The sequence below is a fragment of the Melanerpes formicivorus genome, unplaced genomic scaffold (assembly GCF_026170545.1).
Source record: "Melanerpes formicivorus ecotype bairdi unplaced genomic scaffold, bMelFor1.0.p_v2 SCAF_162, whole genome shotgun sequence".
Taxonomy (NCBI): domain Eukaryota; kingdom Metazoa; phylum Chordata; class Aves; order Piciformes; family Picidae; genus Melanerpes; species Melanerpes formicivorus.
The window spans coordinates 301834-317010 of NW_027142514.1; the positions used below are offsets into that span (position 1 = coordinate 301834).

A 15177-nucleotide genomic window follows, 5' to 3' on the forward strand; every position below is an offset into this window, starting at 1 on the left:
TAAAGAGTCCCTCCTGAGGGAGGCAAAGTGATGCCTCCAGCACAGTTTGGGGTTTGACAGTTCCTGACATGAAGGAGATCCTGGGTTGTGTTTATCTGCCCAGAGCCTTCTGAGCTGTGGCTCAAGCTTGATGAGCTCAACCTGACCCACGAGGCTTTGGTGAAAGCAGACTTCATTACAGTAGAGTAGAGTAGAGTAGAGTAGAGTAGAGTAGAGTAGAGTAGAGTAGAGTAGAGTAGAGTAGAATAGAAATAGGACCAGACCAGGTTGGAAAAGACCTCAGAGATCATCCAGTCCAACCAATCGCCCAACACCATCTGATCAACTCAACCATGGCACCAAGTGCCTCATCCAGGCTCTTCCTAAACACCTCAGGGATGGGGGACTCCACCACCTCCCTGGGCAGCACATTCCAAAGGCCAATCTCTCTTGCTGGGAAGAACTTTCTCCTCACCTCCAGCTTAAACCTCCCCTGGCACAGCTTGAGACTGTGTCCTCTTGTTCTGGTGCTGCTTGTCTGGGAGAAGAGACCAACCCCCACCTGCCTACAACCTCCCTGCAGGGAGTTGGAGAGAGCAAGAAGTCTCCCCTGAGCCTCCTCTTCTCCAGGCTAAGCAACCCCAGCTCCCTCAGCCTCTCCTCACAGGGCTGTGCTCCCAGACCCCTCCCCAGCTTTGTTGCCCTTCTCTGGACACCTTCCAGCAGCTCAACATCTTTCCTGACCTGAGGAGCCCAGAACTGGAGACAGGACTCAAGGTGTGGCCTAAGCAGTGCTGAGCACAGGGCACAAGGACTTCCTGCTCCTGCTGGCCACACTGTTCCTGATGCAGGCCAGGATGCCCTTGGCCTTCTTGGCCCCACTGGGCACACTGCTGGCTCATGCTCAGCTGCTGTCACTCACTAACCCTAGGTCCCTTTCTGCCTGGCTGCTCTCCAGACCCCTCCCCAGCTTTCTTGCCCTTCTCTGGACACCTTCCAGCAACTCAGCATCTTTCCTAGAGGAAGATCTTTTTGGCTGGGAGGTCTCAGGGTGGTCCTGAGCCCAGGGAAGGCAGCAGCTCATGGCACTGAGCAGCTCGCCATGAACCGCGAAGGCTCCCAGGCACCCAAAGCTATTCTGGGTGGGGAGGGGAGAAGGGGGAGGAGAGTAGCTCTGCAAAACAAGGAGCATGAAGCACTTGGAGGAGCAGTCAGGAGTTGAGTCAAGGCTGAAACCACAACAATTCAGCAGTTTGTGCAGGGAAATTGGCAGCCAGGAGCAGGGCAATGAATCACAACTGTGCACATGTTTTGCCTGAGGTGGAAATCAGAGGGAGTTTGGCAGTGAGCTGTCAGCTCGCTAGGCTGGGAACCACTCACTTCACAGCTTTGCTTTCTTCTTCTGTCAGCTGTGCTGAAGGCAGCAGGAGGAGAAGGCTGGGACTGGTGCTGCTCTGCCCCAGGCTCTGCTGGGGCTGCTGAGTGAGGCTCTTGGGCTTCTTCCTCTCATTCCTGCTCCATTCCTGGCAGCTCCCTGGGGCAGCTGACTCGTGGCAGCAAGGTACAGCCTCCAGAACACTGCTGCTGATCAAATGGATTTCAACTCCAGGTCAGAACCTGAGCACTGAGCCTTGCAACAGCAAGGAGAGGAGCAGAAGTGGATCCCTGCAAAGAGCTCTGCACTTCTCTTGCCACGCCTGGAGAACTTTGCCTTTAATTAAGGGCACTGCTGCTAATGCCTGGGCATTACTCACAGGCTGGGCAAGAGGAGAGGTAGAGGCACAAGGGGCAGTGACAAAGCTAGGATAGAATAAACAAACAATAGAATAAACCAAACCAGGTTGGAAGAGACCTTCAAGATCATCGTGTCCAACCCATCAACCAATCCAACCCACCCAAACAGCTAACCCATGGCACCAAGCACCCCGTCAAGTCTCCTTCTGAACACCTTCAATGACGGCGACTCCACCACCTCCCCGGGCAACCCATTCCATAGCGCAATCACATCCTGTAGCTGTTCCTGAAGGGGCAAAGCTGGCCTGGCTGAGTGAGGCAAGGCTAAGAAAGAGCATCACTGACTTGGGAGGGCTTTGGGCAGAGGCAAGAGGTTTGCCAAACCCTTCTGCAGCAGGGAGCCTCCTGCAACAGGCCCCATGCTCCTGAGAAGAGCAAACAGGAGTTGCCTTTCCCTCCAGCAGCTGGGAGTCCCCAATGAGCTCCTACAGAATCACAGAAGGGGTTGGAAAGGACCTTTGAAGGTCATCTAATCCAACCCCCATGCACTCAGCAGGGACAGCTGCAGCTACAGCAGGCTGCTCAGAGCCTCAGACAACTTCAGCTGGGATGGCTCCAGGCAGCTCCACGTCTCTGGGCAACCAGGGACAGGGTCCCACCACCCTCAGGGTCAAAATGTCTCCCTTCTCTCCAGTCTGAATCTCCCTCTTACAGTTCAAACCCTCACCCCTTGTCCTGTCACAAGAGGCTGTGCTCAAAAGTCTGTCCCCAGCTTTCTGCTCAGCCCCTTGAAGCACTAAAAGGCCACCAGAAGGTCTCCCTTGAGTCTTCTCCAGGCTCAACAACTTCACCTCTCTCAGCCTGGCCTCACAGCAGAGGGCTTCCAGCCCTTAGATCATTGCTGTGGCCTCTGGACCCACTCCAACAGATCCATCTTGGGCATGAAGCATCCCTGGTCCCATCACTGCCAGGCAGGTGCCTTTAGGAGCTTGGCAGGCAGCAGACTGTGCCTGGAAGCCCAGACATGGCCGAGCCCCCTGGCTCTCTGCCTGCTGTGCTTGGCACAGTCTGGGAACATATTCCTGGCAGCCTTATGTCTGGCCCCATGCCCCCTGCATGCTCCCTGCCTTTGGCCCTCTCCCCCTTGAGTGCCAGCCTCTCTCCACAGCCATGCCCATGGGGTGGGCTTTGTAGCTGGAGCTGTCATGTTCACCCTGTGCTTTCTGGGACCACTGATTGCTGAGCAAGGTGGGAGCTGCCCCATCCCTGGAACCGTTCCAGGGCAGCAACTGGCTTGAGAGCAGCCCTGAAGAAAAGGCCTTGGGGCTGCTGGGGGAGGAGAAGCTCAGCAGGAGCCAGCAGGGAGCACTTGCAGCCCAGAGAGCCAAGCAGAGCCTGGGCTGCAGCAAGAGAAGTGTGGCCAGCAGGGCCAGGGAGGGGATTCTTCCCCTCTGCTCCACTCTGCTGAGACCACAGCTGGAGCTCTGGGGCCAGCTCTGGAGCCTCTGTGCCAGGAAGGCTCTGGAGGTGCTGGAAGGTGTCCAGAGCAGGGCCACGAGGATGAGCAGAATGCTGGAGCTGCTCTGCTGTGAGGACAGATTGAGGGAGTTGGGGTTGTGCAGGCTGGAGAGGAGAAGACTCCCAGGTGACCTAACTGTGACCTTCCAGGATCCGAAGGGGACTACAGGAAAGCTGGGGAGGGACTTTTGAGGGTGTCAGGGAGGGATAGGACTGGGGGGGGATGGAGCAAGACTAGAAGTGGGGAGATTGAGATTGGATGTGAGGAAGAAGTTGTTCCCCATGAGGGTGGTGAGAGCCTGGCACAGGTTGCCCAGGGAGGGTGGTGGCAGCCTCATCCCTGGAGGTGTTTGCAGCCAGGCTGGATGTGGCTGTGAGCAACCTGCTGCAGTGTGAGGTGTCCCTGCCCCTGGCAGGGGGTTGGAAGTGGCTGAGCCTTGAGGTCCCTTCCAACCCTGACCATTCTGTCACTTGGGGCTGTGAGCAACCTGCAGATGTCCCTTCCCTGCTGACTGCAGGGGCTGTGGACTGGTTGACTTTGAAAGACCTTTTCCAACCCAGCCCAGTTTGTGGTTCTGTGCTTAGCCTGGGCTGATGTTTCCAAGGCTTCCTCTGCAGACTGGCAGGCTGGAAACACAGCTCCAGATGTGAAAGCAGATGCCCATGAGCATCCTGCCCCTTGAGGGGGTTCTGCCTGCTGCATGGGCTCCCACCACAGACTCTGCAGTCTTGTGCTCCCTTTGCCAAGAGGCTTGCTGCAAAATCTCTGAGTTTGCTGCCCTCTGCTCTTGCCAGCCCTGGACATATGGATTTGTACAAGTCAGGATGGATCTGAGTGTGAGTTTTTCAGCTCCTTGCATATGCACACACGTGGTGGGGCTGGAGGGCATGAGGCCAAGGGCACAGCATCTTCTGAGTGGGATCTCTGCCCATCCTCCAGCTTCTCTTGCAGGGGTGTGCTCAGAAGGGATTTCCTGGGAGAGCAAGGTGGGAGTGACCTGAGGCAGGCATTCACAGCTGCATTAGAGGATCTCTGCCTCAGTCAAGGCATTGGCTCTTGCCAAGCTTGGAGGATGAAGCTGAGTCCATCACCTTCCCCCCAGCCAATTTGTCATCTGGGCCACTGCAGAGATGCTGACAAAAACCTGTTTGTCATGCAGGGGAAGAAGGTAGTGGTTGCCAGGGCTTGATGCCAGGAGCAGAGCAGGGAGCTCTGCAGAGGACCTGAAGCACAGGAAAGGTGAAAGCTCTGGAAAGTTGCTCTCTGTTTGGAGGTTGTCTCTTGGCCTGTGCCTCTCCAGCCAGAGGTTTGCCCTTCAAGGGTGGGTGATAGGACAAAGGCAATGGCTTTGAGCTGGAAGAGGGGAGGTTTAGACTGGAGATGAGGAAGAAACTCTTGACAGTGAAGCTAGGGAGACACTGGAACAGGTTGCCCAGGGTGGTTGTGGCTGCCCCCTGCCTGGAGGTGCTCAAGGCCAGGCTGCATGAGGCATTGAGCAACCTGTACTGCTGGGAGGTGTCCCTGCCCATGGCAGGGGGGTTGGAACTGGGTGATCTTTAAGGTCCCTTCCAACCCAAACTATTCTCTGATAGTGTGCAAGGTCTTTTGTTCTTTTGGAGCTTGGGGACCTCCTGTTCAAAGCCTGGAGCTGCCCTGTTGGGTCAGACACAAGCACAGCTTCATTCCTGGGCACAGCTGGAAGGAGCAGCAGCTGATCTACCCAGATGGCATCAGAGGAGGCTTGGGTAAACTCCAGCCTGTGCAGACTGTGCTGCTGAGCACCCACTCACCAGCCACATGGGAGCAGGGCTTGTGCTGTCTCCAGTTGTCCCCCTGTGTCCTTGCTGGCAGATCCCCCAGGAAAAATGACAACTGAACACAGCAGATTCCCTGAAGCAGCCCAAGGGATGCTGCTTCACAGCCTGGGCAACCTCTCTGGGCAGCCTGCTCCAGGCCTCCAGCACCCTCACAACAAAGAAGATTTTCCTCATGATGAGGGTGGAACTTCCTGGGGTCCAGTTTGTGCCCAGTGCCCCTTGTCCTGCCCCTGGGCACCACTGGCAGGAGTCTGGCCCCAGCCTCTCACCCCCTACCCTTTAGCTCTTGCTGAGCATTGCTCAGCTCCCCTCTGGGGCTGCTCTTCTCCAGGCTCATCAGCCCCAGGGGCTCTCAGCCTTTGCTCCTCACAGAGCTGCTCCAGGCCCCTCAGCACCTTCCCAGCTTCCCCTGGACTCTCTCCAGCAGTTCCCTATCTGAGCTGGGGAGCCCAGAACTGGAGGCAGTACTGCAGCTCTGACCTCACCAGGGCCGAGCGGAGGGGCAGGAGAACCTCCCTTGCCCTGCTGGCCACACTCTTCTTACTCCCCCCCAGGCTGCCATTGGCTTTCTTGGCCATGAGGCCACATTACTGGCCTCATGTTGAACTTCTTGCCCACTCCCTGCCCCGCTGCTGCTCCTTCCCTGCAGGGGTTTGATCCTTTGGCTGTGTCTTGGGGGGGCAGGAGTCGCCGAGCCGCCGAGCCGCGGCACATTTCCGCCCTGTGACAGATGGCTGCTGGCGCAGGACCAGGCTCCTCCTGGCTGCCTTTCACCACTGACTAACATCTGGGCACCTGAGCTGGGGCCTGCCTTGCCTGTCCCCAGGGAGCTCAGGTTTAAGCTCCAGCCTTGGATGACGTTAGGTGTTAGAGGTTGAAATCCTTCTTAGACTAAACCAACCCAGCCCAACCAATTCATCGCCGGAGGAAGGCGCAGGAGCCAGGGGAGGGGGGGAAAGTTTGGAGGAAGCCTTTGGTTTTGGGGTGCAGCAAGGCTTTATTTGCTGCCATGAGAGGCATTCCCAGGCTGGGCTCCCTGGATGTGTTTATTTTGCTTTTCTCTGGCTGTAATCTCTGCCAGATGTGTGTCTGCAGCAGCAGATGACGCTCACCCGACCCTTCCCCTTCCTACTCCAGACACTTGAAATAGGAGCTGGGGCTGAGCCCCTGCCAGACTTTCAAATGAGGGCTTTGAGACAATGGGAGGTGGAGAAACATTTGTGAGGGGCAGCTTGGAATGGAGAAGGAGGGCACTGGGGGATTTCAGCTGTAGGTATCTCCCATTCAGACTGCTGCTCCCTCCCAAAACTCTGACCTTGCAGTGCCTTTTGGGAGGAATCACAGAATGGGTTGGGTTGGAAGGGACCTGAAAGAGAGAAAGAGGAAGAGAGAGGAGAGGAGAGGAGAGGAGGAGGGAGAGGAGGAGGGAGAGGAGGAGGGAGAGGAGGAGGGAGAGGAGGAGGGAGAGGAGGAGGGAGAGGAGGAGGGAGAGGAGGAGGGAGAGGAGGAGGGAGAGGAGGAGGGAGAGGAGGAGGGAGAGGAGGAGGGAGAGGAGGAGGGAGAGGAGGAGGGAGAGGAGGAGGGAGAGGAGGAGGGAGAGGAGGAGGGAGAGGAGGAGGGAGAGGAGGAGGGAGAGGAGGAGGGAGAAGGAGAAGGAGAGGGAGAAGGAGAGGGAGAAGGAGAGGGAGAAGGAGAGGGAGAAGGAGAGGGAGAAGGAGAGGGAGAAGGAGAGGGAGAGGGAGAAGGAGAGGGAGAGGGAGAAGGAGAGGGAGAGGGAGAAGGAGAGGGAGAAGGAGGGAAGCTCCTGAAGTCCATCTGCTTGCCCAGAGCTCACACCCCCACCCCTGCTGCTAAGCCACTGCCACTAGACCACATCTCTCAGCCCCACATCCATGAGACTTTCAAATCCCTCAAGGGATGGTGACTCCACCACCTTCCTGGGCAGCCTCTTCCAGTGCCTGGGAACCCTTTCTGGGAAGGGATTGTTCCTCACGTCCAATCCAGACCTCCCCTGGTACAACCTGAGGCCATTTCCTTTGTCCTGTCATTTGCTGCATGTGAGAGGACACCAACCCCCACCTCACTCACTCCAACCTCTTCAGTCTCCTCTTCTCCAGACCCTTCCTCAGCTCTGTTGCCCTTCTCTGGACCTGCTTCAGCCTCTCAATGCCCTTCTGGGAGTGAGGGGCCCAAAACCCAACCCAGGATTCGAGGTGTGTCCTTCACCAGTGCCAATTACTCTCATTCACTAATTAAGTGCTGATTCACCCTGAGTAATGAAGTCTAATTGCTGTGAGGCAGAGCTGGACAGGCTGGGGAGTGTCTGGGGGGGATTTGCAGAGGTTTAGATGGCAGCCTGTGAAAGCCTGGCTGTAGATAAAACATCAGCTCCATGGAGTTTGGCTTGAGTCTTGTGAGGGGTTGAGCTCAGCCCAGAAGCATTTGCTGTCAGTGGTCCAGGGGGGCACAGGACCTGCAGGCACAGAACAGGGGAAGGAGGGACTGGGAAAGGCTGAGAGCCCTGGGGCTGTTTAGTCTGGGGAGGAGAAAGCTGAGAGGGGACCTTAGCAATGTCCACAACTATCTGAAGGGTGGCAGGCAGGAGGATGGAGCCAGGTTCTGTTCAGTGATGCCCAGGGAGAGGATGAGGAGCAAGGGGTGTGAACTCAATCACAGGAAATTCCATCTCAACAGGAGGGAAAACTGTGAGGGTGCTGAGCCCTGGAGCAGGCTGCCCAGGGAGGCTGTGGAGTCTCCTTCTCTGGAGAGCTTCCAACCCCCCTGGGCACTGTGCTCCTGGGCAAGCTGCTGTGGGTGCCCTGCTGGAGCAGGGGGTGGACTGGGTGATCTCTGGAGATCTTCAAGACCCATCTGGATGTGTTGCTGTGTGACCTGCCCCAGGTGATCCTGCTCTTAATGATCTCCAGAGGTCCCTTCCAAGCCCTACTATTCCATGATTCTATGAACAGGGTAGGATACATACCTGGGGTGTGTGTGTGGCCTGGGGGTGAGGGGTGTGAAAACCTGGGGTGATGTGTAGCACCCCAGAGTGTTTTCCTAGAACCAGGGGCTTTGGGTCAAGATAAACTCTCTTGATTGCACAAGAAGGAGGTGGTTGAGCCCTGAGGGACAGCAGGAGCAGGGAGGTCATTGTGCCCTGTGCTCAGCACTGCTTAGGCCACACCTTTAGTCCTGTGTCCAGTTCTGGGCTCCTCAGGTTAGGAAAGATGTTGAGATGCTGGAAGGTGTCCAGAGAAGGGCAAGAAAGCTGGGGAGGGGTCTGGAGCACAGCCCTGGGAGGAGAGGCTGAGGGAGCTGGGGTTGCTTAGCCTGGAGAAGAGGAGGCTCAGGGGAGACCTTCTTGCTCTCTCCAACTCCCTGAAGGGAGGTTGGAGCCAGGTGGGGGTTGGGCTCTTCTCCCAGGCAAGCAGCAGCAGAACAAGAGGACACAGTCTCAAGCTGTGCCAGGGGAGCTTTAGGCTGGAGGTGAGGAGAAAGTTCTTCCCAGCAAGAGAGATTGGCCACTGGAATGTGCTGCCCAGGGAGCTGGAGGAGTGCTCCCGTGGCCACCCTGCGCCCCCGTGGCCACCCTGCTCCCATGGCCACCCTGCTCCCCTCATCCCCACCTGGCTTCAGCACCCCCTCAAGCTCTTTGCTTTCCTGCTCATTCCTCCCCCTCGACCTACTTTTCCGTGGAGCCAGGCTGTCCTCATTCCAGGGTCATCCTCCACTTCCCGCAGCCCTTCCTCCCGGGCAGGCTGTGTCCCCAGAAGCCCCAGGGCAGCCGAGCCGCCGTGCTGGGCCGGCACAAAGCAGCGGCAGCACACCTGCAGGTCAGCCTAACGAGCTGCAGGAGAAGCCTCTTGCTCCTCTTGTTCCCGGCCCCGCAACGGCCGCGGCCATCCCTTTCTTCTCCCAAGGTTTCGCTTCCCTGAGGTTTTCTGTCCTGCCGGTGGGGGCCTGGCTGCATTCACTCCTCCACTAATAGGTCTCTGTGACAAATGGGCTCTTTCTTTTTTCTTCCTGCTTTGGCTCTTGTCCCCTCCAGCTTGCAGCCACTGAGTCAAACCCAAATTATCTCTGCTCTCCAGAGCAGGGAGATGAAGGTTGGGAGCCTGTTGCATAACCCTCTGAGCGCAGGTCCATCCCCGTCCGCTCCTCAGCTTCCACCTCGTCTCCTGTGCCTTCTGCTGGCCCTCAAAAGAAACCATTAGGTGAGAAGGGAAATGGGAAGAGGAGGGAACAAAGGAGGTGCAGGAGGTGACATGGATGGCTGCTGAGGGCATTATTTATGTCACAAGCACTGCCAGGATAGGAAGAGAAGCAGGAGGAGCTGCTGGAGGGTTGGTGTCCTGCAAACACAACGCTGCTGAAGTGTCTTTGACCTTGTGTGGGGAGTCACCAGGCAGGGAAGGTCATAAAGATGATCAGAGGGCTGCAACACCTACCCTCAGACCTCAGGAGAGTTGGGGCTGTTCAGTCTGGAGAAGAGAGGGCTCCAGGGAGAGCTTAGAGCAGGCTTCCAGTACCTAAGGAGAGCAGGGGAAGGACTTTTGACAAGGGCTGGGAGTGACAGGATGAGAGGGAATGGATTGAAGCTGGGAGAAAGGAGATGTAGACAGGAGATGGGGAAGAAATTCTTGACAGTGAGGGTGGTGAGGCACAGGAACAGGTTGCCCAGGGAGGCTGTGGCTGCCCCCTCCTTGGGGGTGTTCAAGGCCAGGCTGGATGAGGCCCTGAGCAAGCTGGGCTGGTGGGAGGTGTTGCTGCCCATGGCAGGGGGTTGGAAAGAGAGAATCTTTGAGGTCCCTTCCAACCCAAAGCATTCTATGAATCTATGAATAAGACCAAACCAATATGAGCCTCCAATCCTGAGTCTTCTTTCTCCAGGCAAGGTCAGGCACAACCTCCAAGCCCATCTTTAAGGGTGGAGGAGGGTGAGCCATCAAGAGGGGAGTGGAGGGGAGCTGGTGTTTTGGGAAGGCTGTCTTGTTTTGGGTGCTTGGCTGCAGACCCTGCCTGTGCTAATGTGGTGGTGTCAGTGGTGTGAGGTGCCAGGAAAGGCCACTGTGAAGTCCTCCTTTTCCATCACCTCGTGCAGAGAGCTCTTGTTCTGCAACCCTCTGTGATGTGCAGCTCTTTCTGATTCAGTGTTTGGAGTGCACAGGCTGTGATCCAAAGCAGACCTTCTGGCAGGGTATTTTCATAAGGCACTCAGAAACTAGAGGCAGGAAAGCTCTGTTGGCTCATCTGCTCCAGTCCCCAGCCAGCAAGCACCAGGGCTGTCCTCTGGGCTTGTCCAGCCCAGGTCCCCACCAGTGGTGCTGTGTCCAGGGGAAGTGACTCAGTCTGACCAGCCCCTGCTAAGAGCTTTCCCAGGGCTTGTGTTTTATCTTGGTTTATATCATTCCCTTTCCCCTCATTTCCCTCAGTGGGGGGAGACCTTCTTGCTCTCTACAGCTCCCTGAAGGGAGGTTGTAGCCAGGTGGGGGTTGGTCTCTTCTCCCAGGCAAGCAGCACCAGAACAAGAGGACACAGTCTCAAGCTGTGCCAGGGGAGGTTTAGGCTGGAGGTGAGAAGAAAGTTCTTCCCAGGGAGAGTTGTTAGCCATTGGAATGTGCTGCCCAGGGAGGTGGTGGAGTCCCCATCCCTGGAGGTGTTTAAGAAGAGCCTGGATGAGGCACTTGGTGCCATGGTTGAGTTGATCAGATGGTGCTGGATGATAGGTTGGACTTGATGACCTTGAAGGTCTCTTCCAACCTGGTTCATTCTATTCTATTCTATTCTATTCTATTCTATTCTATTCTATTCTATTCTATTCTATTCTATTCTATTCTATTCTATTCTATTCTATTCTATTCTATTCTATTGCTGAACAGAAGCCTCTCCTGTGCCTCAAAGCCAGAGGAAAGGATGGATGCTCACTTCTGTGCAGCTGCAGCCTCAAGGATCACCTTCCCCTGGGCTGCAGCCCCGGGGATGAGAAGAGATGGAGTGGTGCAGCACCACTACTGAACTCTGTCTGAAAGGAGGCTGTAGGGAGGCTCATGCTGGCTTCTTCTCCCTAGTAACTAAGGACAGGACAAGAGGAAATGGCCTCAAGCTGCACCAGGGGAGGTTTAGGTTGGATGTTAGGAAGAATTTCTGTACTGAGGGAGGGGTGAGGCATTGGAACAGGCTGCCCAGGAGTCACCATCCCTGGAGGTGTTCAAAAACCAAGTAGATGTGGCCCTTTGGGACATGGGCTGGTGGTTGTGGAGGTGTTGGGTATCAGGTTGGACTTGATCTTAGAGGTCTCTTCCAACCTTAGTGATTTTAGGATTCTCCTCTAGCCTGAGCTTAGTCCCAGCTTGCCAGGAGTCCTCAGCTTCTCTAGCCCCAGCTTTGCTGGACCCTCTGCACTAAGCCCTCAGGTCAGCCTGGCTGCTGCCCTTTCTGGCCTCCTGGAGGCAGAGACACCACCAAGCATGATGATGGGTTCATGGGCTGGGATTCAGCAGCTCCATGCTCTTCCTCTGATGGCTTTCCATAGGTGTCCCCCTGTGCATTGACTGCTCAGCTCTGCTCCCCATGCTTGGAAGCATTTCTCCCCACACATGCTTGGCATCCTGGTGGCCTCAGCTTGGGCTGGCACATTCTTAGCTCTGGCTCCACTGACCCAGTGCTTGTCCTTGCTGGGGCTGGCCCAGGAACAAGTCTCTCTGGCACGGGGCGGCCTGGGAAGATTCCTGTGCTGCTTTGGAAGCCTGGAGGGAAGCTGGATTTGGCAGCAGCTGTTGAACTCCAGGAATTTCCTTTCCAGCACAGCAACAGCCATTGTGAAGGCTTTGGGGTTGAGGCTGAGAAGCAGAGATGTTGCTTTGGCATGCTGAGCAGCCTGACTGTCCACCACGGGAGGTCTTGCCTGGCTCTCCTGGAGATGCTGAGGAAGAACCCAAGTCTAGAGCCCAATGGAAATGGGGCTGTGAGCAGAGCTTAGTCTGACCCCTAAGTCTGGGGTCCAGGGCAGCATCACCTGTGGGGTGGAGGCAGGACCAAGCCAGTGGTGAAGGTTGCTCAGCAGTGGTAGAGTGATTATGAGCAGAAGCGGTGGCCACTGGAAGGAGACGAGGAAGCCAGGCTGGGAAGCAAGCTGAGTGCCTGTGGGAATAAGGCACCTGAGCCCTAGGAGAGCTGAAAGCTTGTGAGAAAAGGGGATTTTTAGTAAAGGAAACATGGAATTAGTGCATCAGACATGGTCTGCCCCATCCCTGACACTGGCTGCAGCCTCAGCATCCACCTGCCTGGGATTAATCGGCTCCCGGAAAGGCTGTGAGCCAGGTCTGTGAGAGCTGGTGACTCAGCCCCTGCAGCTGGGAGCCACTTCCACAGGTCATCCATCTCCTGGAGAAGCAGCACATCTGCTCCCAGAGGTGCTGGCAAAGAGGGAGAAGCAGCCTGCTTGGAAATTGATTGAGTCAGTCATCAGCAAATGTGCAGATGACACCAAGCTGGGGGCAGGAGTTGGTCTGTTAGAGGGTAGGAGAGCTCTGCAGAGGGACCTTGCCAGGCTGGGCAGATGGGCAGAGGCCAACAGGATGGCATTCAGCAAGTCTAAGTGACAGGTGCTGCACTTTGGCCACAGCAACCCCAGGCAGTGCTACAGGCCTGCATCAGGAATAGTAGACTGACTTCCCTGCTCCTGCTGACCACACTCTTCCTGATGCAGGCCAGGATACCATTGGCCTTCTTGGCCACCTGGGCACACTGCTGGCTCATGTTCAGCCTACTCTCCACCAGTACCCCCAGGTCCCTCTCTGCCTGGCTGCTCTCAGCCACTCTGACCCCAGCCTGTAGCACTGCCTGGGGTTGTTGTGGCCAATGTGCAGAACCTGGCACTTGAATGTGTTCAGTCTCATGCCCTTGGACTCTGCCCATCTGTCCAGCCTGTCCAGGTCCCTCTGCAGAGCCTCTTAACCTGGAAGCCCATCACACCCCTCAGCCCTGGCATCCCCTAGGAGAGAAGCCAGGAGCAAGGGGTCAGTGTGATGCCCACCCTGAGGTGCCCACCCTGCGGTGCCCACCTTGAGGTGCTCATGGCCTTTGTCCCAACCCTTGCAGGAGGGTCAGGGAAAACCCAGCCCACAAGAGCAGGAGAATGTGGGCTGGAGCCAGAGATGGAGGTTGGAGCCACAGAGAAGCAAAGGGGTGAGGCCAGGAGAGGAGGCAGAGGGAAGGAGCAATCCCAGCCCAGCAGGGTAAGAGCCTCCCTTGGCTCCCCAACAACTCACCTGAAGCCCAGCAGGACCTGGCAGGCCACTGATTCTATACGGATGAGAGCAGAGCCCTGGAGTGAAAGTCTCAGCTCCTGAGCATCTCTTTTTCTCTCCTCCAATGCAGATGAAGTGAACTTGCTGGACAAAATTGCTTCCCATGCACAGGACCTCAGCAATGTTTCCTTTGGCTATGATGAAGCCAACTGCAGCATCCTGGAGGTTGGGCAATATGCTACCCTCAACATCCCCACCAGGGAGGCCTTTGGGGACAGGTAGGCTGCCTCCAGGGGATGGGCTTGGGGGTGGGGTGCTCCAAACCATGGCTGTGGTGTTGAGGGAGTACTTTAAGGTCCCATTCCATAGTGGCATGAAGGTAACATATCATAGATTCACAGAATGGTTTGGGTTGGAAGGGATCTTAAAGAGCATCCAGGATTTGAAGGAGGCTACAGGAGAGCTGGGGAGGGACTTTCTACAAGGGCAGGTAGTGGCAGAACAAGAGGGAATGGCTTCAAAGTGGAAGAAGCTGCTTTGAGATTAGACACTAGGAAGAAATTCTTCCTCCTGAGGGTGGTGAGGGACTGGAACAGGTTGCCCAGGGAAGTTGTGGAGGCTCCAAGCCTGAAAGTGTCCAAAGCTGGGCTGGATGGGGCCTTGAGCAACCTGACCTAGTAGGAGGTGTTGGAACTAGATGATCCAACCCAAAGCATTCTGTGCTGTCCATCAGCATTGCTTCATGGCAGGGTGCTGGTCTGTGGAGGCACAGAGCAGGTGGGACCCTTGCTGCACTTGACAGGGGGCTGTGGACAAGGAGATGGGGAGAGAAGGCAGCACTGAAGAGCTGCTTGTAACTGGGTTGCCATCTGAGTTCAGCCCTGGGCAGGGCAGGAGTCCCTTGGGCAATGATGTGCTGAGGTTGCACTTCAGAGGGATGCTCTGAGGTCCCATGGGCAGTGCTGATTTTGGCCTGGCTGCTGCTTTCTGGGTGCCTGCCCTAACAACCTGGGTGTCTCTTTGTCCCTGTCCTCTAATCCTCTGTTCTCCTTTGTGCTGTGGCTCATGGGGGTTTTGGGCTGCTAAGAGGCCAGTTGATGGTGAGCCAGCAGTGAGTGCAGGGTGCCCTGTGTCACTTCTTCCTGCCAGGTTTGCAGATGAGCTGAGTGTGCTGATGAAGCTCAGGTACTCCCTGAAGGAGGACAGCAGCCTGCTGACCATCCTCAGCCATGGGAGCCAGGTGCTCTTCCAGATCAGGATTAATCCCTATGCCTTGGTCTTTGTCACCACGAGGAGGAGACACTATGAGTAAGTTCCTTCCCAGGTGCTTTTCATCTGCCCCTTCCTGCTTCCCTTTCTGCTCCCAAGACCCAGAGGTAAGGTTTCCCACTCTGGGCTTTGAGCAGTGCTGCTCTGACCCTTCCTCAGCTGAACCCAGGCCCTGCTGATGGTCCCTGGGGGTGTGACTGTGGCAGGTGGTCACTGCCTGACTCAACCTGGAGCGATGGAGATCTGGAAAAGCAGAGAACAAAAAGGTTCAGGGCCCTGGGGATCAATCAAGTGGGCAGAGACACAAACCCTATTGATTCCCCAGACACCTCAGCTGGTTGTAGCTGTGCCCAGATCCACTGGATGGAAACAGCATTCCCATGCTGGAACACAAGTGGTGGTGCTCAGAGGCAGACTTCACTAAGGGTGGGGACAGGAGAGACCCTGGGAGCTGGTGAGGGTGAAGCCCAGGCCTGCAGAAGCTGTGGGACCCAAGTCTTATGTTGTGCCTCTACCAAGCTGGGGGCAGGACTTGATCTGTTAGAGGGTAGGAGAGCTCTGCAGAGGGACCTTGCCAGGCTGGGCAGATGGGCAGAGTCCAAGGGCATGA

The 15177-nt window shown here is 56.3% G+C and overlaps 1 protein-coding gene across 1 annotated transcript in view; it reads left to right on the top strand.

Moving 5' to 3' along the window:
- LOC137457164 (collagen alpha-1(II) chain-like) overlaps window positions 1-15177 on the top strand; it is a 98846-nt gene that overhangs the window by 15812 nt on the left and 67857 nt on the right. The window contains exons 10-11 of the mRNA XM_068168979.1: window positions 13429-13576; window positions 14448-14606. Coding sequence (XP_068025080.1) covers window positions 13429-13576; window positions 14448-14606 — 307 coding nt within the window. The remainder of the gene's footprint in view (window positions 1-13428; window positions 13577-14447; window positions 14607-15177) is intronic.